This window comes from Desarmillaria tabescens (assembly GCF_030435595.1).
Source record: "Desarmillaria tabescens strain CCBAS 213 chromosome Unknown EV420scaffold_23, whole genome shotgun sequence".
Classification (NCBI taxonomy): Eukaryota; Fungi; Basidiomycota; class Agaricomycetes; order Agaricales; family Physalacriaceae; genus Desarmillaria; species Desarmillaria tabescens.
In genome coordinates this window covers 398,061-424,985 of record NW_026848322.1, presented here as the reverse complement: position 1 = coordinate 424,985, position 26,925 = coordinate 398,061, and the positions used below count along the sequence as shown (strand labels likewise).

Genomic DNA, 26,925 nt, shown 5'->3' with positions numbered 1-26,925 from the left:
GGCCCTTCGTTTTATATCTTTGTTCGCAAATTCCTCCGAATCCCCTTGAAGTGCTTTACCTTTCAATTGCCCTAGATTAGGACTTAATTGAGATCCTCGACGTCTCTCAGGTCCCGTTGATTGGCTACTTTATGACCCTAGCTTTCCTTACGCAGTTGGAGCGAAATGACTTACAATCATCATGATCTCTTTACCTGGCTTCGATTTCTAGTGTAAGGCGCGTGTGAAACTGCATCCTTTGTGTGATCCCTTTTACGACCGTTAGCCGCAATGCTCTTTTATTCGGAAACTACAAATATGAGCGCGCTCTGGTGCTGGTCTGGTCATGGCGTCCTCTCTCCTCGATATTCCCCCTGAACTTATACGAAAAATCATCTTCTTGGCTGATGCGCCTCTCGGAATTCCTTCTATTTTCCAACCTCTGTTACTCACGTGCCGTTACACATACTCCATCCTCAGCGCACCAGAAACTTACTCGCAGCTTTTCGTGACACATTTCGACGTTCCACCTCCTTCAGTTGTCGATGAGACCACTTTTCGACAGCATGCCAAATGCGAAATGGTTCGCAGATACATTACTCTTCGAACACTCCACCAGGGTCAGGTTGATAGCGAAAACGTGTTGGACGTGCTCTGGTGTGCGCTCTCCATGTTCGGCTACTCCGCCGTAGGCCAGAAAAACATCAAGCTCCTGTTGCAAGCTGGTGTATCTGAGTTTCTGATATCGTTTATCGTTTCCCGACTTTATGATGCTTCCGGGGACAATGACGGCTGGCCGATTGAAAATGAAGCAAACTGTTTGGCCGTACTGTTGCTGTGGGTCTCAACTTCTCGATGTGAGCAACTTTATCCGACGCTCTGTGTCATCAATTACTCACATCCCCTATCTTCATAGTCATGATTGACGGTGAAAACCCCGCTACGCGACGAACGTTGATGAATTGTCTTCGACCCTTAGTGTTTGCTCCATATCGTGTACGTCCTAATCGACTGTTAAATAACCCCTTAAATGATTTGTTATTCCTCAGTACTCTATTTCGACAGTTCCAGAACAGCTTTTCCTTCCAGAGAAGTGGGCATCTGCGCCAGCCCCCCGTTCCATTCGCAGCCACTGGTCTTGCGGAGCTTATGGTCCTCCTGGTCTCCGCTTGTTAGAAGCGAGATACTTCGGGGATAAATTCCAGAAGATCCAACTGCCTCCGATAACTCTGCTAGCGACCCTTGCGTACTTCGCCAGACAGAACTTTGATAGGCTCGTAATCCCCGACCAGTTGCCGCGAACTCGTCTTGAGGCCAACAGCCTCGGCTTGTCGGGTCCGACCCGGGAGGATTTGGAATACTTTGCAGATCATCGCACTTATTGCTGTGGTCTGGAATCACTTCGATTTTGCGTAGCTGTTCGCGGCATTGCGCCGCCTTACCTACCCGGTACGTTGACGGGGAGGTACAACGGTTCCTGCTTGGTATGAGTTCATGTCTATCCTTCCTGCGCTCCGATTGTTAAAAAAATGTAGATCCCTGATCGATCGCAATACGACAGATGGAAATCCTCGGCTAGCCCACCATCCCCTTTGGAGCTTGAGGCAGTCAGTCGACGACCTTTCTATGTAACCTTGCAGGAGCACGTTTGCTATAACATTGATCAAGTCATCCCCAAAGACGCTTCTGAGAACGGGAACATGAATGCGTGGCTTCCAAGCGGATTTAAATGGACGGAGACCGTGGTGAGTAACCTTGGTGCTGGTGGGAATTTCTACATTTGCCTCATTTTAGTGTTTCTCACAGAACGGGATCATGGCGTTTGACACGTCGGAAACATTCAAGACCTTTTACCAAACGTACGATGCAAGTTGCGCGCCCCAAAGGAAGATAGTCGACGTTATCGTGACAGGTAAAGTGAGTACTACCACACTTCGATCAAAATGTGGGGAACGGACATTATCATAGACTGAACCACGTCATGCGGCTGCCTGGGGTGATTTCAATTTCATTGGGCGCATACGCCTAGCCGACGGCTTGATCACCCTTAAGCGGATATCGGTGCGGTACCTTCCGTTTCCCGGTTCATGTATGTACATCTTACCTCATTTTTAGGTTTCCAATCTCGGTGACACCATCCTGAGAGGAAAATGTAAAGGTTCCTGTTCTCGTGTTGTGATATGGGGTTCTGATACGGTTTAGTTCAGTAACTTCCACGCACAATTTTGTTGGTCGAATGAAGCCCGTGTCCACGGGCTTTGAGCCTTCTATTTGGGAGGCTCCATTCAGTCTGTCAAAAATCCATTCACGTCCTCTACTCTAACGCCGCTGGGTCTGTAATATGTTCCTGATATTTGTGTCGTCATAATTCCGTCCCGCTAATTACTCCAATAAACACTGTACTCCGTAATCCTATACAGGATATTCAATATATCCCACTGTATCAGTCTTTCTCACAGAACCGATTTGAAAACCAATGGGTCCGGTCGCCATCAACTTATGTCGGCTTCTCTCATACTTCTATCCATCACAAAATGTGCTCAGGTAACATGGCAATTGGTTTTCCGTCCCTGCGTATTTTTATTGTGCTAAAGGTACATGAACGGATGTGTCCGGCGCGCAGAGAAAGAGGGGGGGAAAGTAGCTGTTATACCGTTTAGGCGCTCAACGATCGTTTTGTTTCTTTTTGGTTCTTATGTATTGATATCTCGCGATGTTTCATGCCACACTTCCCCGTCGCAAGAAGACGGAATAGTGCAGGGGCTAGATCTTGACAGCCTGAGATGCCCGTCTGTTCCCCGTCCACTTTCGAGCTAAAGGTCCATGTAGTTGGATCTTTCTCAGCGGATACAACCCTAATAGAATGATGTGAACAGATGGGGACCTAAGCTTTGGCCAGTGCAAACTCTATCTTGGGGCCAGGTCTTCGACTCTTCCAATAAATAAGCAATAGATTATCAGGTGCTATCAATGGGGACAATCAGAACGCAGTAAATTTCGGGGTGGTCCCTTAATACTTTGTAGATGTTGGGGACTTTCCGCCTTCGTAACAGACGGTTTAATCTATCATTCGCTGCTCGATGCTATATAATAACCCTATGAACAAAAACGCTAGCGCGATCTACACGGCAACACCATGGGAATGCTTCGTGATCTTCATATTGAATCCGGTTCCTGTACTTCCCTTCCCTCCCAGGCGTTGAACCTGTTGCCAGCCAGATATCCCCCCACGCCCTAAGGTGAAGATGCCCGCTGGACGGAGCTATGAAAATTATACGAAGTTAGGCCACATATCAAGAACTGCAGTACTCTGTTTGTATCTGTCCTCGTGAACCTCTGTCGGAGAAATTGAAGGCTAGGCCTGAATCCGGCGCCTGCCCCGGTATGCGAACCGTCGTCTTCGACCCAAAGCTTCGGAGGGCTACATGAAACGTCCTATGTAAACGGTCCTATGATATCAACGACAAGACGGCGCCACTACTGGCAGCCTCATCTAGAGGTTACACCCATCGAAAAATGTGCTGAAGCATCACTGAATCAACGAGTCGTCGTGCAAGGAGCTGAGATGCAGGATACGTTGCTGGAAAAAGTAATGAATACAAGACATGGATAGAAGTGCGTTTATAAACATAGCATATTACGCAACCTTCTGACACTGGTGTGTTTTGACAAGGGCGTCAGAGCACCAGATGTGGCACCTGTAGTATCCGGTTTGAATAGTGAGCATTATCTATCTCGATTAGATGCAATGACCATAAGGACCTTGTGAAATAGCTCATCGGTTAAGCAAGAATAGAGTGACCCTCCTGTCCATCCAAGCGGAAAGATATCCTCGTTCGCTTCATCTATCATCCAGATTCCAGTGGCAGTCGCCCCACGGCTCAACCAATGAGGCCAGAGCGCGTTAGGCCCCTTTGAAGGCCAGAAGAACTCTTCTATGTATATCGGGGCAGCCACTTGCAATAACTCTCCCTCACTATTGCAAGTCTATGGCAGACGTCAAAGGTTGTCGAAGGTGGAGGTGAGGTCGGATGAAAACAAATGCTAGGCTATCGGTGGGGCCCTCACCGTCGCAGAAAAAATTATGTCATCGAAAAAAGTTGAGGCAGCATTGAATACAGTGGTCATTCGTATGTTGTGGGGATGGGGTGGGGCCGGCATTTGAGCGACATCCCGCTCCCTTTCCTCTTTCAGCTAACCTTCCACGCACTCGGCAACTGTAAGCCGGTGCCGGCTTCGGCCAATAAACAAGATGCCGCCTGCATGTTCTTGTAACCGAGTCTTATGACCTGCGTTCCCCCTTCTACCACGATGACGCTTTGCCTAGAGAGCATCCCACAGGAAATTCTAGAGAATATTGCCTTCCATCTCGGTACCAACACATTCCTAGGTCCTCCCTCTGACCTCGCTTCGTTGGTGATAACAAATCGCAATCTCGAATCTCGCCTGTCGCTCTCGAAGAATCACACGGTGTATGCCAAGATCTTTGCTACCAAATTTGACCTTTCGATAGCGACGCGGCGTCTTGGACCAGATAGAATATCTCCACCCATATTGGCGCAAGAGCTTCAGCGTCGATGCGTTTATCTGAAGCGTCTTCGTTCGCAAATAGATGCGACATCACCCCCTTCACAAGAATCTGATGATCAAAGCCTCCAGGAACTTTTGTTCCACGCTTATCTTCTTATGCTTGAAAATGAAGGACGGAATGAACGTCAGCTCCGGGAATATGGGAATATTGATTCGTGGCTGCAAGAGTACTGGTTCAGTGATAATGGGAGGTCACTAGCAAAGCGGTCTATCAAAGCCAACAAATGGCCTTCACAAACCGACCACTCTGCAGTCGCCATGTGGCTATTTTGGTTTCTTCTCAGACCAGGTGAGCATTTCTTCTGTCATCTTTGCCGCCGGCGTGTGTTGACCAGTCACGGGGCCTCAGAGGAATACACTCGCGATGTGGAGGCGTCTTGGGACGTTCTGAATATTCTGAAGTTGTTTGCCTTGGGTGCACATCGAGTGAGTCATATCGGTAACTCTTAGTCAGGCGAGCGTTAATCCACAAATGTAGTATCCTTTGACTTCGCCATCGTGGCTTGACTTCATTCCTCCACCTCATCCTCGCGAGTCCAATGAAATTATCCATTACTCGCAGGTGTATTGTATTAACCCTCCGCCCCTTGCTTCTCCGGCCATACTGTCTTTTCTCACACTTGTGAATCGGATGCTTGGTTCGCCTGAATTTCCTACTTCGATAGAGCGTGCACGGCCCGTTTTGCTGCGACGATCGACAAATGGCATGGAGTGGGAGTGTGAATGGGGCCGATGCATTAGTCTCAGTCAACCATCGTTTGACAAGGTATTAATGATGTCTTTTACACCAGGAAGGTGAGGGTCTTGCCTCAGTCGTGTCATCATAAGGCTAAGGCATGTCTTAGTATTGAAGGTGCTTGGGAAGGGATTTTTACTGTATGTCCTTCCTGTTTCTTGTAATAATCTACGAAAATGACGAGAGGGACAGTATACCGAATTTACTGCATACGCGGCGCTTTTGTCTGGAGCACCACCTCCTGTTTTGCAGAAAAGTCTTGTGGTCAAGCATCGTCAAACATGGAAGCTTCGCGAACACCACCTCCTGGCTACGGAGCCCGTTGCCGGCTCTTTATTGCCGACTAGTATCGATGACGTTGACCCCTTATCTCCCGGGGACCCCTTGAGATCGTATTTTCCAACCGGAATTCATATCAAAGAGGATCACGATGGACTTGAAGTTCGCGAACCTGGTGGAAAGGAGCCTCTTTATTACCAGAGAGCACGTCGTCTTCAGCCAGACGAACAGAGACTCGTCTGTGACATCATCATAACAGGCGAGGTACAGTCAATGAACTCTATTATTTGCTCCATATTGATATTGCTCCCCAGGGACATTCAGCGTGGGGAGAATTCAATCTTGTCGGCAGGGTTCGCCCATGTGACGGCTTCATCAGTCTCTCTAAGGACTACGTATGTTGCCAAGGTCTTGTCAAATTCGCTAACATTTATCTATACCTTATCTAGGTTGATGGCGATCGAGGAAAGTGGCTCTATCGGGGGTACCTTATCGGGAATGCTGACGGTAATTTGGCCGGAAGGTGGCGCGACACTTTGAGCCCTGTCGCTGTGCCCGGCTACGAGGGTTGCTTCACGATGTCACGGCGTCGATGAGTCACTTTATTGCGAGCGGTGTGCTATCTGCCCCACAAATATAGTGGTATTTTGTCCATATTGGTCATCGGGTTATACGGTGGCAAATGCCAGAAATTTTCTTCGGACCTACAGACCAGCCTCGTTTTTCTCATCGCGATGAAATAAACAGCGGGTGTTTAATCCTTAACAGCGCGATTTCTCTGTGGATGAAGGAGCGTGTCAATGGCGTGTAGCGCTTCGACATGAGAGGATCAGCGCTGATGTGTGAACAGGGCGCTCTCGTTCCTAATTTGGTAAAAAGACTAAGCGCTAGTGTTGTCGCCGCTCGGCTCCGCTCGGCTTCAGTCAGCTTTTCCCAGCTTGTACCTTAATGACAGCTTTTTCCGAGCCGAGCTGCGGAAATAATTCTTGGCTCCGCTCGGCTCGAGCTCAGCTCCAGTTAAACTGTAGCTGGCTTACAAATTAGGGTAAGACAGACTCTCATTTATTCCTCCGAGTATGAAAATATTCCAGAGGATGATACTTTGTAAAATATGTTTTATTTGGTGGTCTGCATGCCTCTGCATATTTATATATTCAAGGGAAGACACAAGGATAACTGCAGGAGCTCAAAGATTATTTGTGGCTGTGTGGTATTTTAGAGGGGAATTTATTCCCACGATTCCTTCTGTGTATCTTTTGTCTCTTACTGCCTTCAAAACCTGTCAGAATCAGGTAGTAAGGGAAACTTGATGATTGGTAGCCTACCAATTGCAGCGCTAAGTCAAAGTTAAGGGAGGAAGAGCATATCCGATGCTGGCTTCCCAACCGGGATAGCACTCTGAGCTCCCGTGAGTTTGACCGGCTTCAGCTGGATGAAGCCGGCTCCAATGCCGAGCTGAGCTGTATGAAGCGGCCAAGCTACCAAACCTGGCTCAGCTCGGCTTTCTCCGGCTCAGTTCCATCAGCTCGGCAGTTTTAGCCCGAGCGGCGGCAACACTACTAAGCGCATCGCATGTAATGGTATTCAATTTTGATGAAGAGCGGCGGAGTGAGTAGAACAGCCAGTAGCGAAAACTGAGCAAACTCCGACTGTCAATAGGCTAAAGGACCTATCATTTTGTCACTCTCGCTCCGTCGAAGCCCAAAATCACCGCTCTCGCCAGTCCGTTTCAATGTGGCAACTTGATCTCATGCACGACCGGCGACACTCGGACCTCGCTTATAGTACCTTAATGAACTTTGACGAAGAGATAGGTTTTGATTCTAGTCAAAATGCAGACATGTAATGTTGTCATTATGAACTGAATACGGGAGGAACCGAAACGATCGAGCGATCGGGTCTAAAAATAGTGCTGGTTGTGTAGATCGCTCGAGTTGTAGCTCATTACAAAATGAGCGTTCACAGCGCTTCGGGGCCCGAGACTACCGACATCATCTTTGAGCAGCCCATGGAAAAGAATTAATGATAATTATACGTGTCTTTTAACAAAATTAGTATACTAAAAAAGGGTCTAGAATCTAGTGGTAAACGATATTCTACACCTTCTATGCAATAGCTTAGTTGACATATGATGTTAGATTAAGCAGCAACCATCAGGTTTACACTAGCAGCCAAGAGACAAGGCAAAAGATGCCTCATTCACAGACCATTAAGGGTTAGCAGTGAGGTGTATGATTCTATATTGTCGGGAGTTTAGATTCAAGATGTCTTTAGAGTAGTTGGCTGGTAAAAATGCCTAAGGGATGTAGAGGTTGATGTTCAGTGTGGTGAGTCTGTCATTTTATTTATAAATGAGAGGCGATCCGCGATAATAAAATTCACTTGCCATTACAGAATCGTTGTCAGCATTTCCAGGAGGGCTGGCGGTCATTAACCATAAAGAGATACGCGAAGGAAGCAGTGACAGCAAAGAGATCCAGACTTGAAGAGAGACAGAGGAGAACCGAACACAGAAATAGAGTGTCAGAGATGTAAAAAGCCGCGAGAGATCATGAAACAGGAAGAAAGAGAAGATTGCTCTGAAGTGGAACAGTAAGGAGCTGTGAGTATCGGCAGCAAGGGATGCCTTACCGAGTGCCAGAATCATTATTTTCCAGTGCAACTGTGACACAGAGATCTTGCACCCTTAACGATGGATGCTTGTCCTCCATTATCGACACAATTTGCGGGACAGCGATACAACATACTCCATATGCAGGTGCACTTCGGACACTGATAAACATGGGTAGTGCACATAGAAGAATACCGTTCGATGGTACGGAGGTGAAGCATCGCTACTACCTAAAAATCTACTTTTTAACGAGGACTAAGATCATTGGACTCACAGATATAAAGCGCCCCGTTCTACCTAGCTTGACGCCAAAGCAACAGAAAAGGAGAAAATGCAATAGCTAGACAGCATTGGAAACGGCAATCTGTTGTAGGGGCGAAGGGAAAAATGAGGTTTGAGAACACGATGCTAGTCCGTAAATCACGAAGTGGAAGAACACATACACCCAACATACACCACGACCTGGAAAGGCAATAATCGGTTGATGTAAAGCTCAAACAAGGACCCACAAGGACATTCAAAGGGTGGTTCATCTCAGCCCGGCGCTGTCTATGAAGTAGGATGCTGTATATATTCAGGAACATAGATAGATTTGTTCGCCTGGACGCGAGACAGTAACAATATCTGTGAAGTCGGCTATTAGTACCGGTGATGTGGCGGGAAGGTCAGGCCGGCCCGCGGACCGGGTAGCGGACAGCCATGTCACGTCACGCCCCTGGCCATCCCACTGACTCTGAGAACGTGGACCCACGATGAAAGTTCCTCTGCATGCGACAGCACACATTTGTGAGTGTACAGCTCCAGCGTTTATCTTTGCCTGATGTTGTGTAGCGCTTTTAGCAGGGGATGGCGATACTGATAATGAACATGTCCTTGTTCGAGACGGGCATGTTCTGCGCGTATTCACTCCAAAATGGCACATCCGAGTGGGGCAACATGAGTCAGAACATGAGCTTGAAGTTGACCACTTTGTCGGCCTAATCGTAAGTCAATGATCAAAGATCAAAGATGTGCCTTGTATCCTGACGATATCACAGGAAACTCTTATCGGCACTATTGATTTCGAGCAAAGCTCAACGGCTTTCTTGGTCCGTCAAAGGAATGGACATTGTCTGGTACCGACACCGTTACGACCCACAACCTTTAAAGTCACTCATCCGACCTGGGAGCGCCTTATCGATGAGCGCGAAATTGAAATTACCGACTGGATATATGACATGAATCGGAGAGGAAGGTGGAACAACACGGACGTCGGTCAGTTGGACATTATTTTGTGACTACAACTGCTGAAGGCTCCTTGTAGAAATCTGGTATGGGTGCGAAGATCGCTATCTGCGGTTCGTGCAGAGGACCATGGTCTCCCTTGACGCTTTGCGGCAACGCAACTTGGACCTACATTTCAAGGTACTAGGCCATCTGGTTCGTGATGACGAAGTTGTTGGAATTGTCATGGAACCAAATGGTGGCCGTTATGTCGAGTTCAGTGACCGTGCATTGGTATGCATGCGCTTGTCAGCATTGCAATGCATATTGATGAAGAGTTTATTCAAGGCATACAACGCATTTCAGGAGCTACAGAAGCACAATTTACTCTTGGACTTCCCTCAATTCAGCTTCTGCAATATGAAGATTGCTGACGGCAAAGTGCGCTTTGAGACCAGAACTCTTCAGTTACTGAGAGACGTCTCTTACGAACGTGATCCAGAGCGATTAGCGCGCGCCAGAAAAAATCACTGGGATTCTCTAGACTCGATGATGGATACACTCGAGTCTTTACCGCGAGTACAAAATCCTCAGACAATTGCGAACGCCATCCGAGAAAGGGTTGACGGTCGTTTATTGGCTTACATTCCCTTTCCCGAGCGACCATTCCTCCTTGATATCCATTTCAGTATCAATCATCACTCAGGCACTATTTGGAACCGGCACCGTCGAGCAATCACCCGAAAGACGCGGTTACCCCTCCCTAGTAAAGGCGAGGAGCATCGGGATACTGAGCGTGGCAGAGATAAAGACGTGGCTAATGTATCTATCAACTCAGTGACACTTGCCCGTATTTCCCGGCACCGACAAGAACGCCAGTACGAGCCTTATCGGCTTTCGAATACACGTTATTCGTTGGGGTGGTCTGATTCCAGCGACGCTACATCAATATCTGAGGATGACTCCTTACATGGAGGATCCGACGTCCTTGCCCACTTCATGACTTCATGATCTTACACTGGCTTCTTCGTATGTTCTTTCTTTGCATAGATAGGTTTGTATCATATTACTTCCTATTTTGTAGCCTATATTGTATATCGTCGATCATCCTCGTTGTCCTGTGCTTATGATTTCAAACTTGACATTGCTACGCACATATGTTGCTCTATTCTGCAGGTCTTGTTTTCGACGTGAAATCTATGCTCAAAATGCTATTAGGTTCTGTGTCATCAGATATCTCGGGGGACGGGCACACCGCCCGTTGAAACTTCTTTGGGAACCGGTATACCGCATCTCGAAGCAGCCTCTTTCTCAGCTCGGTTGCTAAAATGACTTGCGACAACCACGTGGAGGCGGGGAACGATGGTATCCGCAGGCGAAACCCCATCGTGAATCGGAGTTTCTGTTCATCATAAAGGTGTTGTACGCATGAAAGAAAACGCGAAAATGGACCGTGGGCGACACACCCACGGGTGCGTATTTTTGCCGAATTTAGACAACTGTGGGGCCTTATTCTCATGTTTGATCCTCGGAGATTGGACCTTGAATCGACCGCCTTGTCATGTAACAGTACAGATTATCAGTGAGGGCATCTGAACAACACGCGTACTTTTGTTGATTTATGTTGTGTGTAGCGATATTCACGATCGTTGGGGGTGCCAAATATACAGCATAGCCTTTACCGAGATAGGTGATTGCTCAACAACTCTGGACGCCACCTTGCTACTGACAGCTGTAAATTAATAGATGAATCCAAATAGTAATCGCGCTGGGAGGCGAATATGATGTATCTTAAGAGCGTCCTTCCAGATCAAAACAAGGTTATTTGGATTTCCATCCGTCTTACTATGCTTACTCTATACCCCGTCGACAAATGTCAGAACGTGTCCTAACAGCCTCCTTGACTTGCTTTGTCACATAAATGTAGGTAGGATCCGTGATTCGTCATTCATTACCGACTGTTTCCCACCTGAACAGCTTACAGCTAGACAATCGCCTGCTGGCTTACATCCGTTTCTCGGAAGGACCGCCTCCTCATCTCCTACCGTGGCGGCAACATGTCCTGGATCCAGTGTCGTAGGGCCACCACACCCAACGGGCGGTGATTCCAGCAGCGATGACGAGTCTGGCTCCTGAGAATCTGGACTCGAAGTTGCAGACTTGGCCAAACGGACGCTGAGTGCATAGTACCTATGTGTGAATTACCTTTATACGTTCAGAATCGCCACTCTTTGTTCATGCCAATGACCAGTCCCAACGTCTATTTTTCGTCGGCTGGGTTCGTCTCTTCATCATTAAAGTATTTTGTGCTTGGACTCCACTTGTCCCATAGCTTCGTGTAAGGTATTCTTTTTGGCTTGTGCGCCTTTTTGTTTTTTCCTTGAACTTTATTGATTCTTCTCTGAGCGTGGCCCACATCTGGCATCGTTAGGTATCGGTGGTTATTAGAGTAAGGATACCCATGAACATTAAAGTCGGTACCGACCTTCTCGGGTTTGAAGGGCATATCCCGACTCGTCCCAATTCTCCTGGTGCTACTTGTAGTATATGACCACACTGTATAATTTATCATATCAATATCCGTGTTTCGATGCTGAGATCTAGATCTACACCGCCGCTGAATCTGATAATCCGGTTGTTATGAATTTTGGCGGATCAAATTTTGTCGGACTGGGCGCGCGCTTGTCAGAATGTACCTGGTACGCGAATAGGAGTCTGAATTTCTCCGAGTCCCGGCGCCTGAACTCGGGCATGATGTTAGCTGCTTCCGACTCGTCGGAAATAGTAGTTGAGGTTGTAAGACACATCAAACAGGGGTTTTCCTAACACCTCGAGGTCGTCGAAGCGGGACGCTGTTTCAGTGGGGTCAACCCTTCAAGATCGCTTTCAGAACGCGTCAAGTCTGAGAAGGCACTGATACCTTTCACGTCGGTCTGAGGAACAGAGTAACATGGAATGGCTTGCCATTGCAGCATCGACGAGAATGATGCCATGGTCCTTGTGGCAGTCATGACCCTGCTTTTGGCTGAGACCAATCCGCTTTACACAAAGAAGCTTTTCTCGAGTCCGACGTTGCTTAGATATCCTGGTGACCCTGCTTCTTGTTTTTATGCTTTCGGTTTCTTCTTCCTGGCTTGAGCAAGTTCATTGCGGATACGGCTGACACCACAAGAAAAGAAGTGGCGCAGTAGTCATCTTAGCGCAACATCTACGGGCCACATATCGTAGGTGTTGGAATGATGTCAACACGTATTGGATAGCAACCTGATACGATAGAAAACTAATCCAACGATAATTCTTATATATGTCCAATTTTGCGAGAGTCGTGAGATGCGACTCGCGGAGTAGCAAGGACTGGGTCGCAGCGAAATAATTATTACGTATGGACGTGCATATACTCGCCGGCTCTTGGGTAGTTCTTCTTCGTCGTGTGAAGTCCTCGAAAAAAGAGCAAGAGTCCATCAAGAATGAGAAAGTCGATATCTCTGAAACGCGGCCAAATTCCAATCCCTGCTTTCCCTTCAGGCTCATCAGTTGGGGCCAATCTCATGAGAAAGAGCGCGGTTGGTGGTAAGGATACATGTCCGTTCCCTGAAGCGCGATAGTATCTCTTCCAGTCGCTCAAAGCAGTCCTCGGATGCTCTCGGAAGTCTATTTTGATGATGAATACCCGCGGACCTGCACAAGCTGGAGATAAAACATACGGTTTCCAATGAGGAGAGAGCGGCGATGAACGAAAGGGAGACCGAGGAGATGGACGGCGCCTCCGACGCGGCGGCCGGCAGAGGGTAAGGGTCTTCGTGTATGGTATGTTTGGTTTGGTCAAGGAACTGGATTTGGGTGGTACAATCGGCCATGTGTAAGGAAGTGAAAGAATGAAAGCCTGAAGCAAAGAGATATTGTTCCCTAATCACGTCAGTCCCATTATATGTCTTTCTGTGGCACAAGTTGTCTCGACACAGCAAAGTGAAACAAATGTGCACTAGGGCAATGCGACAACCCGAGTGATATTTTGCCACAAAAACGTCAGGTGGGTGTCGCGGCTGTTCCAAAGTTTCCCTCTCAAAAAAGAGGGGTACGCTGGAAAATTTCTGTTACGGAGCTCAGTTGATTGTAGAATTAGGGCCAATGAGTTGCAAGAGAATAACAAAACACTAGAAACCGTGAGAAACTGGCCATTTTGTAACAGAGAAGCGATGCAAAGGCTGTGGATCGGCCGTCTTTTTGGTATTCCGGAGACCTATTATTTCGTGGATAGGTTTCGGCACCTTGACCTTTCTTTCGATGTCTGGATGGAATGTTCAATAAAGCGTGGGAAAAGTGTTTGGAGCAAAATGCACCACTGGGAGATATCTGCGACAAATATGGAGCAAGCCTCCAAACAGTGTGATACCATCCCACATCCGTCGACTGCTCCTGCTCAGATACAGCTCACCAGAAGTTTATAGAGAAACCACGTCTAGGTGCACCGCTGCATCACAAGATACAAAGGACATGGTGGTGTTGGTGGTGGCGGTAAAGGTCTAAAAAGGGAGTCTGTAAACGACCGGGCCGTTCGGGTATTTACTTACGTGGATTCACCAGTTATTCACGCAATTATCATATTTTACAATGTTGAGTGCACTGCTCATTGGAAGCATATGTAGGTACATCATACTAGTCAATAAAATGAAGAATCTAATAAATTATCCACTTTGGCTCATACCGTGCTACGTTTTCTTCAAAGTAGCGCGGTGCATGCCACTGCATTGAGAACGGCTCGGTCGCCGCGGCAACATGCAATGAACCTCGTTAAAATTGAAGGCATCACTACCAAGCGCGACTGAGAAATCATTCCCGTCATGACGGATCACCGTTCCCCAAGGGAAGACGTTGATTCCGACCAATCATTCGGCGGGGTGGGATATTACAGCTATGAAGATCCCAATCCGACCTGACACGCTCCTGAAATTCCTCCAGAAGACGAAAAAGTTCGATAGCACTAGGTGTTCCTTCCAGCGAACCGACGTTCAGTGTATCCTGGTAAGTTTTGATTAGTCTGGAATTATAGAATAGACAATAAAGAAAGCGCTTACCGGCCGTGCTGAGTACCATCTGAAGTAGTCGTTGAGAGCTGTGAGATGGTCGAGAATAATGGAAACTTGTTCAACAAGATCCCGAATATTTGGGGCTTCCTCGGTTAGGAATTCGTAATATTTTTCGTAGATAGTACGTTGTGAATACCGTCGCAAAAAATTGGGACGTGGTATACTGTCCCACCAAGGGATTTTGTGGTAGATAGTCTGCACCCGGGGAAGTTCTGAGTCCAACTGCTCAGAAACGCGTTGACCTAATGAGAGAATCTCGGCGAAGAAGTCTAGCATCGCAGGAGTTTCAACTGCAAGTTTGGCGAAGACTTCCTGAAGCTTGTCGAAGAATTGGGTAAGAGATTGCCGCAGAATGCCATCTATTTGAATAGTATACTGCTGCGAACCGGATGTCGACTTTTCCAGCTCTTCAGCAGCCCATAATGATTCTATCGTGCTCTTAAACTGACAGGTGACGATTTATTAAGTGAATTTTGATTCCGGTGGTTGACGAGACTCACAGTAGCATAAACAGGAGCTAAAGCGCTCGGTCGGAAGTACCTGAGGAAATGGGCCCCCAGGAAACTGCCATAATGTAGCTGTATTTTGGATTGCTTGCGGCAAAAAGCCCTGATGTTGTCCACAAATGGCTGTCGCTCTTTATCATATTCAGAAAATCCACGAAGGCCACTGCTTCCGATATGGTAGAAGATTCTATTAAATCAGCCTGGAGTTACTATGTGGTGATCAAGGGGATAAGGGGCAAAAAGAGCGTACGTGTCGTTTACATCAAAGAATTTCCCGGGAGGCAATCCTGTGCCCTCAACTAGATCCATAAGCAAGTGGACATGCAAAAGGTGCGTTTGGACAACCCGAGACGCGACAGTGGCGTTCAGACAGTTTCCTTTAGATGTACAGCTGGGACTCGTATGAATTGATCCTGACGTCGGCTGACTGTCCGACCTGATATGCGTATGAATGAGTCCAGCTACAGACATGCAGTAACTGGAACCTGAGTATTTTGCCGTGCCACAAAGACTGAATATCAACGTTAAGGCACAGAATCCTCCAAGTACTGCGAAAAGACAGATCTGTATGATGGCCCGAACCATATCATGGAAGGAGAGTTTCTGAGGTGGGAGTAGAGATGTTGACGATGCTACAAGTAGTGAAGAAGGACAAGATACAGCAGACGGTGAAGAACGACGGTTGTAGTTCAACTACAAGGTTCATTTGTATTAGCAAGTATCACATGATTACGCCAGTCTGGACCATGTGGCAGTCGCAGTCAACCATCAGCATCGCCCGACGCCCACCATCACGGACGAAATATATGCTACGGCTCAATAGCCACATAATCGCAAAGTGGAACAAGACATTTCACCTTAGCTCATGTATCAACCTCTTCCTATCCGGGGACTGTGTACTCGTAGGGAAAGTTGGTAGTCATCATGGCCTTTCTTTCCCATGTTATCGACGCAGAACAAGGTCCTTGTCTTCATTCCCACACGGCCTTGACAATAACTCTTGTTTCTGTGCTGGCTGTGATGTGATCATGTAGGCGCCTGGGCATGGCATATAAAAGTTTCTATCTACAATTTTATTTCTCATTCCATCATGGCTCAGGATCAACGTTCTCTAAATCTGATGCGCTTGGTCGCTAAAGACCAGGATTCAGACTCTTCTCTCACCCCCTCCAAACCTAGTCCCTCCACCCGACCTGTCCTTCTCGGATACACATACACTCTCTTCAACCTAGATTCGGTTCCGCCGACTATGGTGCTCGGACTCGCATTCATCCCCATATTCATTGCAACTTTGATCTATCTTCTTCTGAAGCCCATCAGCGATATTATTTCCGATGCTAGCTCTGGCATTGGAATTGCTGCTTCCAAGACAGCCTTAGCTGTCGAAATTGTCCTCAATAGCTTATGGGTGGGCTCTGTTGGCATTGTTAGCAGCATCGTGACCGCTATCTCATCCGATTCTCCTAGCCATCTTCCTGGTGTCCCCACATTCCCTACAGATCTATCCAGAGAGCTGTTCTATGCTACCACGAATATGACGCTCAGGATCGAAGCTCAGGCCATGGGTGCTGCTACAATGGAGGAACATCTTGCCGCCTTCACCGGTGGTCTAGTCCTTGAGTCTGTCCTCAGCAGGGCAGATATCTTAGGTGGTCTGTCCATCAGCTCAGCGGATTATGATGGTCTTCCCGTCGAGGTTCGTGCTGAACTGTCTAGGCAGTTGAATACTTTGAGCAATAAGATGCTGTCATTTTGGAGTCATTTGGTAGTTGTCCACAACGCTGCATATGATTTCTTGCTAGGGTTTAAGAGACAGGTATGTGGTCTTACACTATCATTACGAACTAGCTAACATCATCCTGAAGTTGGATGCTCTGGAAGGAGCCATTGAGCCCATGTTAACAGTTCCCTCGCAGTCCGCTTACGACATATGGATCATGCAATGGGATAAATCTCAGGCCATCATCGACAAGAAACTTTGGTATGTTGTGGAGGTTGTTGGACCCGCGATGAGGCTAGGAGAGTCGTTGGACCTCGACATGAAGCATTTGGAAGATTATATAATGGACACCAAGGTTACGCTCAACTCAGGATGGTCTGTTTTCAAAAGACACTTCGTAGCGCTGGGTATTTTGACATCAAAAAACGAGGATATTGACGTTGTCCGACATTATACTAAGGATGTTCTGAAGGGTCTCACTGTAGTGCGGCAATCCCTGGATAGTGTGCACAGGGCTGGTCCATCCTTCAAGGTTCGTCCATGCATCTGGCTGAGTCCTTTCTGACGGTTGACCCTGTACTACAGGATGACCTAGATGAAAGCTTTGGCGCCTCACCAATTGGGATGCATGGTACTAACCCCACTCTCATTCGCAAAAGGCTTCATGAGTACATGAGCCGGCAGCCGAAGCTTCCAGCTTTCTCTCCGCTCGAAGAACTACTCCGTGACACTTAGGAATAGCACATTTCTAATTCCATCGTCATCACTTTTTACGAGTCCTTTTCTGTGTACCTCATCTCTCTGGCTTCTTGCATTGAATTCACTCCCTACTACATGATCTTGGGATGTCGTTTACTCATTGGTAGCCAACGCCAAATGGTAGGTACTTATATCAGAAAGAAACCGCGATAAGCGTGGGTCGGGCCGATTTTACCCTCCCACGTGTATCCACTTACTCTGGTTCTCAAAATTCTTGCCAGTGACCACGGACAATTGCAGAGCCTACACCTCAAGTTTTATGGCACGGATACCACCACTTTGCTCTTGTAGCGCTGCAGGGAAGCCCCGACATCCTCTTACTATAGAACAGTAGGTCCAATACCAAACTTTTGTGGCTATAACTCAATTTCATTTATCTGATTTTCGGATTTACAGCTCGTTTACAGCTTCGGCTACCACGGCGCACTGTGACGCCGACGTCGCCCATCTCTTCGACCGCTGATAGAAAAGGGTTAACCTTCTGAGGAAGCAAGTCGCACAAACCAACCACACGATATTACACGACAGACGTAAGACAGCAATAGGAAACCGACCAGGAGTTCAACATAACACGCGTTCGGAGGTAAGGTTTTCTCCGTCTGGTTTGCGACGTCGTGAAAGAGAATCTGAGAAGACTATATTTCAAGGGGAAAAGAGGGAGGAAATGATCATTACCTGAGGTGCATGTCTTTCTCTCAAGGTATTGCCGCCGACTAAGGTGGCGGTAGATTGCGACTGACGTCAATGACACATGCATACCCTATACCTGATGAGTACCACCTCTGCGAACAACCGTCATCACGCAGTCCTTTTCTCTTTCCACTTCGTCAAATTGGCAGCATCACACCGCTGACGGCGCTCGTACCACTGGCGTGTACTTGAACAAGATCCATTTCCTCCGTCCTTCGAGAGAGCCAGCTGTACCACGGAAGGAATACGCTACATGGAACGCTGGTACCGACGCTTGAAGATACTCGTGCACCTGGTTTACACCCTGTTGAAAGGGAATCAAGATTTTGCCTGAAGACGACGTGACGGCTATCCCTTACCATGGTAATATCTTGATATGCAATAATCAAGGAATTGTTGCGTTGACAGCGGGAGCGCATATTGGTCTAGGATGGAAGGATGAAGGAATGATTTATCATTGCACAGGTGGCGAGTAAAAGTACGAATGGACCGAAGACCAAAGGACGCTGAAGGTGTTTCATTGAGGTCGGTCTTTACCCTGGTCCCGCCATTTCTTGCCAACGACAACAACAGATGCTTGCAGAGTCTATACTTCTATGACACGGATACCATCGCTTTGTTCGTGCAGCGTCGTAAGGAAGTCCTAAAATTGTCTGACTGTAGCACAGTAGGTTCAATACCGTAAGTATATGCTGTTAGCTCAGTTTCATTGATCTGACCTTTGGATTTGCAGGTCGTTTGGCCTAACTTTCGGCTACCATGGTGCACTACGACACAGGCGTCGCCAAGCTTTTAGAGCATTGTTGGGAAGAGTTGTGATTAACCTTCTGAACAACCAGGGAAGCAGTCACACGAACCAACAGGAAGACTACGCGACAAATGTAATGCAGCCGGAACAAAGCAACAAGCTTGAAGGATTAATTTGACGAGCATCTGGGCCTGTCGACACGCAAAGCATTGAGCGCTTGAGCTTCCATGTCAGGATTCGTGACATCGTGGACAGGGTCAACCTGACCATGCCTTGCCTCCAGGAAAAAGACGATGAAGGGTGATTCTTATCCGAGGTGCGTATCTTTCGATTTCAAGGCATCGACTAAGATGGTAATAGATCGCAACTGAAGACACATACATCCATCCCTATATCGACGAATGCTATTTCAGTGTTAAACCTCGCCAGTCCTCAAGTCGTCCACCGTCATCGTGCAGCCCCTTTCCCCCTCCGCTTCCTCAAGTCGGCAATAGCGCAACCCTGGCCGCGCTCGCGCCACTGGCTAGTACTTGAACAGGATCGATTTACTTCGTCCAAGGGATGTTACCTCGCCGATTCGACATTGAACGAGCTGGTGACGATACGCGATCAAGAGAGCTAACTGGACCGCAGAGGGAATGCGCTGCATGGAGCACTGATATCGGCGCTCGAAAACATTCTGCGCTTGGTTTAGATTCTGTTGGAAAAGAATCAAGGTTCTGCTTGAAGACGACGACGTGACGTTTATCCCTCACCGCGGTAATATTTTGGTATGCAATGATCAAAGAATCGTTGTGGCGACAGCGGAGGTGCATGTTGGTTCAGGATGGGAGGATGAAGGAACGATTTATCATTGCACAGCTGGTGAGCGGAAGTGCGGATGGGTCGAAGAGGAAAGGACGCTGAATTGAGGTCGGTCTTTTTGTTCCAGTCTCCTGACTCCGACTTAATTCTCTACTTAGATGAAGATCAGGCGACGAACAATGATAGTTTTTATTAGCCGATGCGGGTCTCATACAACGAATCACGGACCCAGTCTTCGACTCTGGTGCTCCACATCCCGCTCGTCCATCCTCTGCTTCGCACTGGCCTCCGACGCCTCCCTTGACCCTGACTTGTTCCATCCTCAACTTGCGAAACCGATTCACAGCAATGGTGTAGGAAGCCCTAGGGCGATCATGACTTCGGCGCCGTCTTCCTGCCTCGTTTGTTCATGATCAGTACCTGCAATCACATTGTTGTAGTAGGAACCTAGTCTTCATGATCTACGGCTTTTTTCGGAGAGCATCTGCCCATACAACGTTCCCTTCAGTTTCTTTACTTGGTCATTCCCTTCATGTTCGAAGGGACACGATGGCCGGAGTCCTGCCCCGAGTTCTATCTCGAGCACCGTGGAATTGCGAAGAAAAGGGCCATCGTCATTCCAGGTTCGTCGCAGGGTTCCAGTCCTTGCTTCTTTACCCCCCTGCTTGCGCTGTTTTCCCTCGGCCTCACTCCCGTCATGCCTAAGTTTCCTGCCCCACGTTGGGGTTATTAGGGATTTCCACCCATACGAGTCCAACACTGAGGAAATGCTTGATGCACGCCGTTTCAGGCAGTGTGGAACTCAAGCCAATGATATCTGTGCCTACCTCTAAAGGGAACTTTTTCAGTTCGGCGAATCGTTTCTGTCTGATTTTCTCCTTGCGGAAACAATTGGGGGACAGTAGTGCCTCACAATCGCCTGTGATTGATACGTCAACATCGTCTACTCGTCGAGGACCTCACGATAACAATCCGGGTGGTTGCCATGGAAAGGCCATGACTGGCTTCTAACTATCGCATACTAAGGATACAAGGTCTTCCATTATACCCATGCATCCCCGAAGACATCTGCGTCTCTAGACAGTCAGCGCTGCACGGTCATGGCCCATCACGATTCCTTCGTCGAACGCTCCTGGTTAACGCCTGGCACAGACACGATGCCAGTGGTTATCATGAACTTTTCCTTTCTTGCAGGCGACAATCCCCTCTGGCATACTTTGCATCCTGGCCTGTTGCGTCTATCCTTCCTCCCGCTTCATCAACTGGCTCTACACGTACGACGGCCGGAATATCTTCTCACAATGCGGCGGCGGCAAAGAAAAGATTCCCAATCGGGAACATTTCCTCGCATCCTTGGTTTCGTTTTCCAGTGACAGTACTTCCCATGTTTGGGTGCTAAATTGAGATTCTGCTCCGTTAATAACGTATCCGGATGATGGGAGCGATGTAGCTTAAAGGTGGAGAGTATGTTGGATGATGGGAAACCAAAGGGAAACGTTGCGGGGTTGAAATGACGTCATAGCCACTGGCGGTAACCGTTAATTTACAGTAACCGCCCTTATCGACTGCAGCAACACGATTGCAGGTCATATTTCGAGACTCTTCTAATTCATCGCAGCAATTTTGTCTATGAAACATAGTACGAGTGCGAGCCTGAAATATTCTCTGGCTTGCCCTGACGACAATTGCAGCTGAATATTCGGAAAAGTAGCATTTCGGGGGCTATCACTGACCACCACCTCCTCGTAGGACTTGTCTTATACCCATCCGGGGACATCGCTGTCTTCTTAGAGTTGGTGTGATTCAGTTATCTGAGGGTCGGGCGATTTCACTCGATGACTCCAAAACCTACCCATGATCTCGATTTACCGCTTGTCTCTTACGGCTCATTTCCTTTCTTCAACCGATTTCAAACTTGTCGAGATGTATCTCCTCTTTCCTGGCTGGCAAATGACTGTTCAGAGTCAAAAACCCTAGCTCGTAGAGCTCCTCTAAGCAGCAGGTTCTGTGTAGCTTTATCCAAATCCTGAGACAGAAATAGTGCCGCCCTCTCCTAAATTGAACAGATATAGCCAGGCACTACGTCGTTTGATCTCTGTAATGAGCGGCTGCCGACTTGCTTTTCTCCAATTACGGTTTTCTCCGCCGTATTCGGCTGATCATCGAAGACAGATAGATTCCCGAGGCACGAAAGTGGTCTATTCACTTTGTTCCATACCTTGGCCTCCCGAAACTCGCGATGTGGACCTGTCTTGCACTTGCTGCCGCGCCCCTTGCGTTGCTGAGTATTAAATGTAGGGCACATCAACCGGCTGCCTACCTCGACGCATTTCACGGCTTCATAGAAGGGTCAGGACGAGTTCATTTTCCTATCGCGATAAAATATAGCTAAAATATGGTCAGATTTCTTCACACGGACGGAATTATCGCGTCGGGCAATAGCTCAGTCCTCGCAGATGATTGTGTGGGACGAGTGGATCTGATTAACAGTAAGACGTCATTTTCGATGTGCCGCTTCATTCAACGAATTTTCTCGCAGCTATCACAGGTATTCAATCAAATACAGGTCATTCAACCTCAGTAGCTGTCAACGATGTACAGCTGATAGTCTCTCAGAACACCTCTACGGCCTTTTCAGTAGCGCTGCTCAGTTCAACACGACGCAACTCATCGGCGTACCCACAGGAACGAGGGTTCAGTCCCTCGCTATCCAAGGTTCTATCGTCTCCGCCAGCATTACTATGTCTATGCTCTACCCGACTATTGCATACACTCTTCCGGTTCAAATAGACTTGTGGTTATCTTTCAATGGAGGGCTCAAGATCCAGTTCTACGATGTCGCCTTCCGTCGGCTACCTGAAGCGTTGGCGTACCTCATTCCCAAATTAGCTCCACAGATGTCAAAAGAACTCGAACAAACTTATACAGCTTCAAACGTCACGGATTTAGTCTCTCTCCAGGTCGCGCGCGATATCTGTACTGTGTCGACGAAGTATTGCACTGGCGATAACCAACAATACGACTCGTATGACTCATGCACGCAGTTTGTTCTGCATAATGTTTCATTTGGACAAATCTGGCAAGCCGACCAGAATAACAGGATGTGCAGATACATCCAAAAGAACGTGGTGATGTTCAGGCCCGATGAGTACTGTGCCAATATTGGCCCCTCTGGCGGCTCTACCTGCAGTAAGCTTTTAGTTGAGAGTTGTCGGCGTCTGGTCTCATGGTATTCATAGTTGACCGCGACTACGCCAATGACACCACCGATTTTCCTTTTGCTTCCGGTCTTGTTGCGACGAATTCCAGTTATTCGGGCCATGACACGAAGGGTCTTTCTGACAAGACAGTTGACGAGCTCACGGAGATCAGCCTTGGGGTAATATATCCCACTACTGTGGCATTTGTAGGTCATATCTCTGATCAAGCCTTCCGTGGTTAATAATGGCCATATCAGTACTCAATCCCAACGATCGTGTACTTTTTCCTGTTGTATGTCTGCGCTAAATTCGTAGCGGCCGTTCTTGGTCGCTTTTCAAAAGTGTTTCGTAGCCTCTCGCATGAACATCAGCGGAACACCGTGACTTGTGAGTACATTCTACTGAATTCCAGGACCGCTCACTCATCGCGACCTCTTTAGACGTATTAAGCACCTTCTGGACACTCGTAGCTTTCATCATTCAGTTGATTGCGTTCCCAATGTTATTGGAGAGGTATACCGTGTTCAATGTCTCTCTTCTGCATGTCGCGACCATCCTTATATCTGGACTGTATATTTTCGAACTCACTTATCGCCCTATCATGCGCTGGCCTCTTATCATTCATCACATCTGCGTGAGTATAACTGTCCTATGATCCCCAGAGCAGAGTGGTTTATCATTATTCCCATGACAGACACTCCTTGCCATCGTATTCCTCCAAATTGTACTTCAAGTGACCTCCCATCCTGCCATCGCAGTCGCCGGTCTCATCTGGTTGTTCCAAGCGACGACTGAGCAATCGGTCTTCATCGGACTATTTATCTACAGGCTTCAGTACCCTAAATCGATCGTCAAGCCGACACTCCAGTTTTCTGCCGTGCAATCGTTGTGAGTTTCTTTCTTGCGGCAAGTACTCAGCTGACTCTCACGTTGGTAGTATCTGTAAAATGGCTTTTGCAACGTACCTTATCGTGTGGTGGGGCATCAAGTTGGCTCCGGACCATGCAACCTTCGATGTCGCGCTGAGCGTTATACTAGTTATTCTCATATCGCTGTTAATGTCCACCCAAATGTACGTATCTCTGATCGCTTCATACCCAATAGCTAAAGTTTTGTCGAAACGTAGTTATGGTTCATACGCAGTCTGGTGTATTGCAAGGAGCATGGATCGGCCTCGCTGCAGCGAAAGCATCGAGCCTTCTATCACCACTGAGGTAAATCACCCCCGAGACATTGACAAGCAACAATCATCGTGTACAATTGTACCAAATTAGCAAATTATTCTTCCTGGAATTCTGCAATGGATCGCTGTGAAGCATACACTTATGTGCCCGCTGTGATTCATTGATTTGGGCTAGTATACTCGGTCGCGTTTTCGCCGTAGGCAGTATTTATTTTCGAGTCTCCAGTGTTTTAAGAGTGGGGATGGGAGACTGGTCTCCGCCATATTATATTTTCGGATTCAGGATTATACTCTACAGTAATCTAATGTGTCGGATAAAGCTTTGAGCAATAGGCTTGTCCCCCACGTAGAAGAAAGCCACGACCACGGAAAGCCCAAGTAATCCGGTTGCCAGCAGACAGATTGCCAGCCATCCTTTATGAATATGGTCGTACATCTAGAATAGCAATTTTTCAGCGAAGCAATTGTAGCCAAAACGAAAACCGGAACCAACCTGACCGCCCACAACAGGTCCGACTAAAAGGGGAGATAAGCTAGGAGGTTTCGACTGAAGAGAACTCACCTGTTGTGCCGATCCCATACGCCAGATTGAAAGCCCCGTAGACATGCGCATCTGCATACACAAGGTCAGCGACAGACAACAAGAGCGAACTGTGGTTCAACGTACATCCAATGCCATCTATACTGCGGGCGACAGAAGCAAGCTCAACAGTCAGCGGAGACAGGACTCCAGCTGCAAAGAAGTCTGAAGTCCATCCATTAGAGGAAGAAATGCAGTAAACCTATCTCAGACCACTCACAAGCGCACGCAAAGGCCGTAATAAACAATGCCAGGTGCCCATCTATTATCATTACAACATACCATGGCACAGCGAGGATCAAAGCGACAATGATGACCACAGATGCGCCTTGGTGGTCTGAGAACCAACCCGATAGTGGGGACGCTGCCATGGAAAGTAGAACCGCGTGCGCATAAGTAGGCGAAAGATACGCACCAAAAAGAGTAGGAATGACAGAGGCCAGAAGGACTAGACCAACTTTTGAGGAGTTCAAGCCCCAGACACTGTTCAAATGAGTGGAAATGACCGGCTCCTGGCTACTATAGACGATGCTATGAAATGCGTGAGATTATGCTCCTGAGTGAAGGACACGTGAAAACCACAGACCCATACACAAATGTAAGGAAAGCTGCTGCAAGCGCACGGTGCGACCGGAACAGCAGGCGGAGAACCTGTACGAATGAAACCTTATTTTGCGCGCCGGCAACGTCTCCAATGTCTGTTAGATTATTATCGTTTGCCTCCAATGCGATCTCATTATCAGGCTTTTCAGTCGCGCTGGATCGGGGTTTGCTAGCACTCTTGCCTTCGATAAGGAGGAATCGGAAGGCCAGATCCAAAAAGGCGACGATGATGCCAAAGATGAAAGGTCCACGGAAACCAAACCAAGTGTATAGCCCGCCACCTACGGGTGGACCGACAAGGGCACTGGAAGGAAATTATGATCTGGTACAAGTGTAAGTCTCGCGCTACGTACCCGAGAGAGAGACCGGACATTGCGATACCAAGTTGTCCTAGGATTGACATTAGAGTTGAGAAAGGTTAACGGGAATTACTGACTTCCGACAAGTTCTGGAGGCGCTTCATCGCATCTACGAAATGGTATGTGCGTCATAGTACAATAATCTATGAATATAACTCACAATAGAGCCAACCCGACAACCCATACCATGGTGGATCCTATGCCCTGGAGGGCTCGAGCAAGACACATGAGCCAGTATGCTGGAGCTTCCATGAACATGATTTGCGAGCCGATGAGTATGAACACTCCCGCGACAAGAGGAACCTTTCGCGCATCGTATTTTTCGGACCACACCGCGACGGGAATAGTAGCTGCAACCTAATTTAGTGACGAAAGCTATTTCCGGAATCAAGCATGTTACCTATTGCAAGACCTCCGGACTATTTCCGGGTAATCAGTTGGATTGAACGGACAAGGAAACGAGGATGAATCATACATATGCAAAAAGTAGCCAACCGGTTAGAGAAGCTACATCTTTGTAGCCAAGGTCTTCGAGTTGGAAAGGCACGACCGGGATGACCATTGAGTATACCAGCAGATCCGTGGCTACGCCTGGTTTGCCATGGAGGCCAGGTCATCGTGAGATGAGTCGGGATTCGGAACTGGGCTGTCAATTATAGAACGTACCTAGCCATACCACGAATGTCACAAACCAGTACGACGATCTCCATCTCCATCCCCAAGGCCGAATCTGTGGTTCCCCATGCAGTGAGCTGGGAGGATTGTCGATTGGGCTTGACGTGCTCGGTGGCTGCATGGAAGATTGTTGGATATGTCATTCACGTGGTCAGATTTTTTATCAAGCGGAACTTTAGAGGTTTCTGATTTGTCAATGGCAATCCTGTCAGATACTGACTCTTTGATTCAGCGGATAGATTCGAACGGCTTCAACTGTCATGAGCAAACAAAGAAGTCGGACCCCGTTAATCTTGGCGACTATTCCGTTCATGCAAGCCTTGTTGTCGATGAAGAGACGGTGCAATTTCATGCTTGGCTGTCGAGGGCCGGCTTGGCAAATTCTGCCGGCGGCTTCCGATGCTTCGGTTGGAGCCTGCGAATGTTCCGACTCGGAGTGAACGTCTATGTTCAACGTTCTGAACGTCGAACGACGAACCAAACTTCTACGGGTGCTGTCAAACAGTGAAAGTTGTACGTGCCATTATTCTTGACCATATTAGATTGTTGACTGACCTTTTCTGCAGGTTTCCATCATGTATGAGGCGTCATTGAATGGAAATTTTTGAACTCC

At 47.8% G+C, this 26,925-nt stretch overlaps 8 protein-coding genes across 8 annotated transcripts; 5 read left to right on the top strand and 3 right to left on the bottom strand.

The window, feature by feature from the left end:
* Positions 1-249: 249 nt before the first annotated feature.
* Positions 250-2,433, top strand: EV420DRAFT_1551521 (uncharacterized protein). Its single transcript, XM_060473480.1, has 8 exons — positions 250-836; positions 896-975; positions 1,029-1,463; positions 1,515-1,724; positions 1,774-1,896; positions 1,948-2,040; positions 2,095-2,131; positions 2,187-2,433. Exons 1-8 carry the CDS (start codon positions 326-328, stop codon positions 2,300-2,302), a joined length of 1,605 nt encoding a protein of 534 aa, XP_060329432.1. The 5' UTR covers positions 250-325; the 3' UTR covers positions 2,303-2,433.
* Positions 2,434-4,290: 1,857 nt separating this feature from the next.
* Positions 4,291-6,383, top strand: EV420DRAFT_1691387 (uncharacterized protein; the record flags this gene model as incomplete). The annotated part of the gene is made up of 7 exons (XM_060479347.1): positions 4,291-4,858; positions 4,919-4,995; positions 5,048-5,364; positions 5,415-5,445; positions 5,498-5,848; positions 5,899-5,979; positions 6,034-6,383. 7 exons carry the CDS (start codon positions 4,291-4,293, stop codon positions 6,178-6,180), a joined length of 1,572 nt encoding a protein of 523 aa, XP_060329431.1. The 3' UTR covers positions 6,181-6,383.
* Positions 6,384-8,916: 2,533 nt separating this feature from the next.
* Positions 8,917-9,968, top strand: EV420DRAFT_1335821 (uncharacterized protein; the record flags this gene model as incomplete). Its single annotated transcript, XM_060468863.1, has 5 exons — positions 8,917-8,981; positions 9,027-9,178; positions 9,233-9,449; positions 9,499-9,692; positions 9,747-9,968. Coding segments are annotated over exons 1-5 (819 nt in total), but the record flags the coding sequence as incomplete, so codon positions are not given.
* A 1,690-nt stretch (positions 9,969-11,658) lies between these two features.
* On the bottom strand, positions 11,659-12,151 carry EV420DRAFT_1480986 (uncharacterized protein; the record flags this gene model as incomplete). The annotated part of the gene is made up of 2 exons (XM_060469730.1): positions 11,659-12,021; positions 12,095-12,151. 2 exons carry the CDS (start codon positions 12,149-12,151, stop codon positions 11,659-11,661), a joined length of 420 nt encoding a protein of 139 aa, XP_060329429.1.
* A 1,851-nt stretch (positions 12,152-14,002) lies between these two features.
* Positions 14,003-15,702, bottom strand: EV420DRAFT_1551506 (uncharacterized protein). The gene is made up of 4 exons (XM_060473479.1): positions 15,242-15,702; positions 14,986-15,178; positions 14,474-14,929; positions 14,003-14,417 (listed from the first exon to the last, which is right to left on the bottom strand). Exons 1-4 carry the CDS (start codon positions 15,574-15,576, stop codon positions 14,238-14,240), a joined length of 1,164 nt encoding a protein of 387 aa, XP_060329428.1. The 5' UTR covers positions 15,577-15,702; the 3' UTR covers positions 14,003-14,237.
* A 379-nt stretch (positions 15,703-16,081) lies between these two features.
* Positions 16,082-17,446, top strand: EV420DRAFT_1644269 (uncharacterized protein; the record flags this gene model as incomplete). Its single annotated transcript, XM_060477623.1, has 3 exons — positions 16,082-16,807; positions 16,857-17,243; positions 17,297-17,446. The coding sequence occupies 3 exons, from the start codon at positions 16,082-16,084 to the stop codon at positions 17,444-17,446; spliced, it is 1,263 nt and encodes a 420-aa protein (XP_060329427.1).
* A 4,349-nt stretch (positions 17,447-21,795) lies between these two features.
* On the top strand, positions 21,796-24,315 carry EV420DRAFT_1765195 (uncharacterized protein). Its single transcript, XM_060480814.1, has 10 exons — positions 21,796-22,061; positions 22,116-22,201; positions 22,252-22,278; positions 22,329-22,901; positions 22,952-23,118; positions 23,170-23,299; positions 23,353-23,546; positions 23,607-23,800; positions 23,850-23,984; positions 24,039-24,315. Exons 1-10 carry the CDS (start codon positions 21,952-21,954, stop codon positions 24,184-24,186), a joined length of 1,764 nt encoding a protein of 587 aa, XP_060329426.1. The 5' UTR covers positions 21,796-21,951; the 3' UTR covers positions 24,187-24,315.
* EV420DRAFT_1691375 (MFS general substrate transporter) lies at positions 24,309-26,825 on the bottom strand. The gene is made up of 13 exons (XM_060479346.1): positions 26,304-26,825; positions 26,113-26,228; positions 26,038-26,056; positions 25,798-25,987; positions 25,715-25,746; positions 25,608-25,668; positions 25,262-25,582; positions 25,091-25,206; positions 24,896-25,039; positions 24,763-24,840; positions 24,658-24,708; positions 24,589-24,611; positions 24,309-24,531 (listed from the first exon to the last, which is right to left on the bottom strand). Exons 1-13 carry the CDS (start codon positions 26,431-26,433, stop codon positions 24,388-24,390), a joined length of 1,425 nt encoding a protein of 474 aa, XP_060329425.1. The 5' UTR covers positions 26,434-26,825; the 3' UTR covers positions 24,309-24,387.
* Positions 26,826-26,925: the final 100 nt, after the last annotated feature.

Bases quoted from the DNA above. Each gene is read 5' to 3' on its own strand.
- EV420DRAFT_1551521 (XM_060473480.1), top strand. From the start codon at position 326: ATGGCGTCCTCTCTCCTCGATATTCCCCCTGAACTTATACGAAAAATC. The intron at 1,464-1,514 runs GTATGAGTTCAT...AAAAAAATGTAG, and splicing joins GGTACAACGGTTCCTGCTTG to ATCCCTGATCGATCGCAATA. The intron at 2,041-2,094 runs GTGCGGTACCTT...CCTCATTTTTAG, and splicing joins TCACCCTTAAGCGGATATCG to GTTTCCAATCTCGGTGACAC.
- EV420DRAFT_1551506 (XM_060473479.1), bottom strand. From the start codon at position 15,576: ATGGTTCGGGCCATCATACAGATCTGTCTTTTCGCAGTACTTGGAGGA. The intron at 15,179-15,241 runs GTACGCTCTTTT...CTGATTTAATAG, and splicing joins TTCTTTGATGTAAACGACAC to AATCTTCTACCATATCGGAA. The intron at 14,930-14,985 runs GTGAGTCTCGTC...GTCACCTGTCAG, and splicing joins TAGCTCCTGTTTATGCTACT to TTTAAGAGCACGATAGAATC.
- EV420DRAFT_1765195 (XM_060480814.1), top strand. From the start codon at position 21,952: ATGTGGACCTGTCTTGCACTTGCTGCCGCGCCCCTTGCGTTGCTGAGT. The intron at 22,062-22,115 runs GTCAGGACGAGT...AAATATGGTCAG, and splicing joins TTTCACGGCTTCATAGAAGG to ATTTCTTCACACGGACGGAA. The intron at 22,202-22,251 runs GTAAGACGTCAT...ATTTTCTCGCAG, and splicing joins ACGAGTGGATCTGATTAACA to CTATCACAGGTATTCAATCA.
- EV420DRAFT_1691375 (XM_060479346.1), bottom strand. From the start codon at position 26,433: ATGCAGCCACCGAGCACGTCAAGCCCAATCGACAATCCTCCCAGCTCA. The intron at 26,229-26,303 runs GTACGTTCTATA...ATGGCAAACCAG, and splicing joins GACATTCGTGGTATGGCTAG to GCGTAGCCACGGATCTGCTG. The intron at 25,747-25,797 runs GTGAGTTATATT...ACCATTTCGTAG, and splicing joins GTTGTCGGGTTGGCTCTATT to ATGCGATGAAGCGCCTCCAG.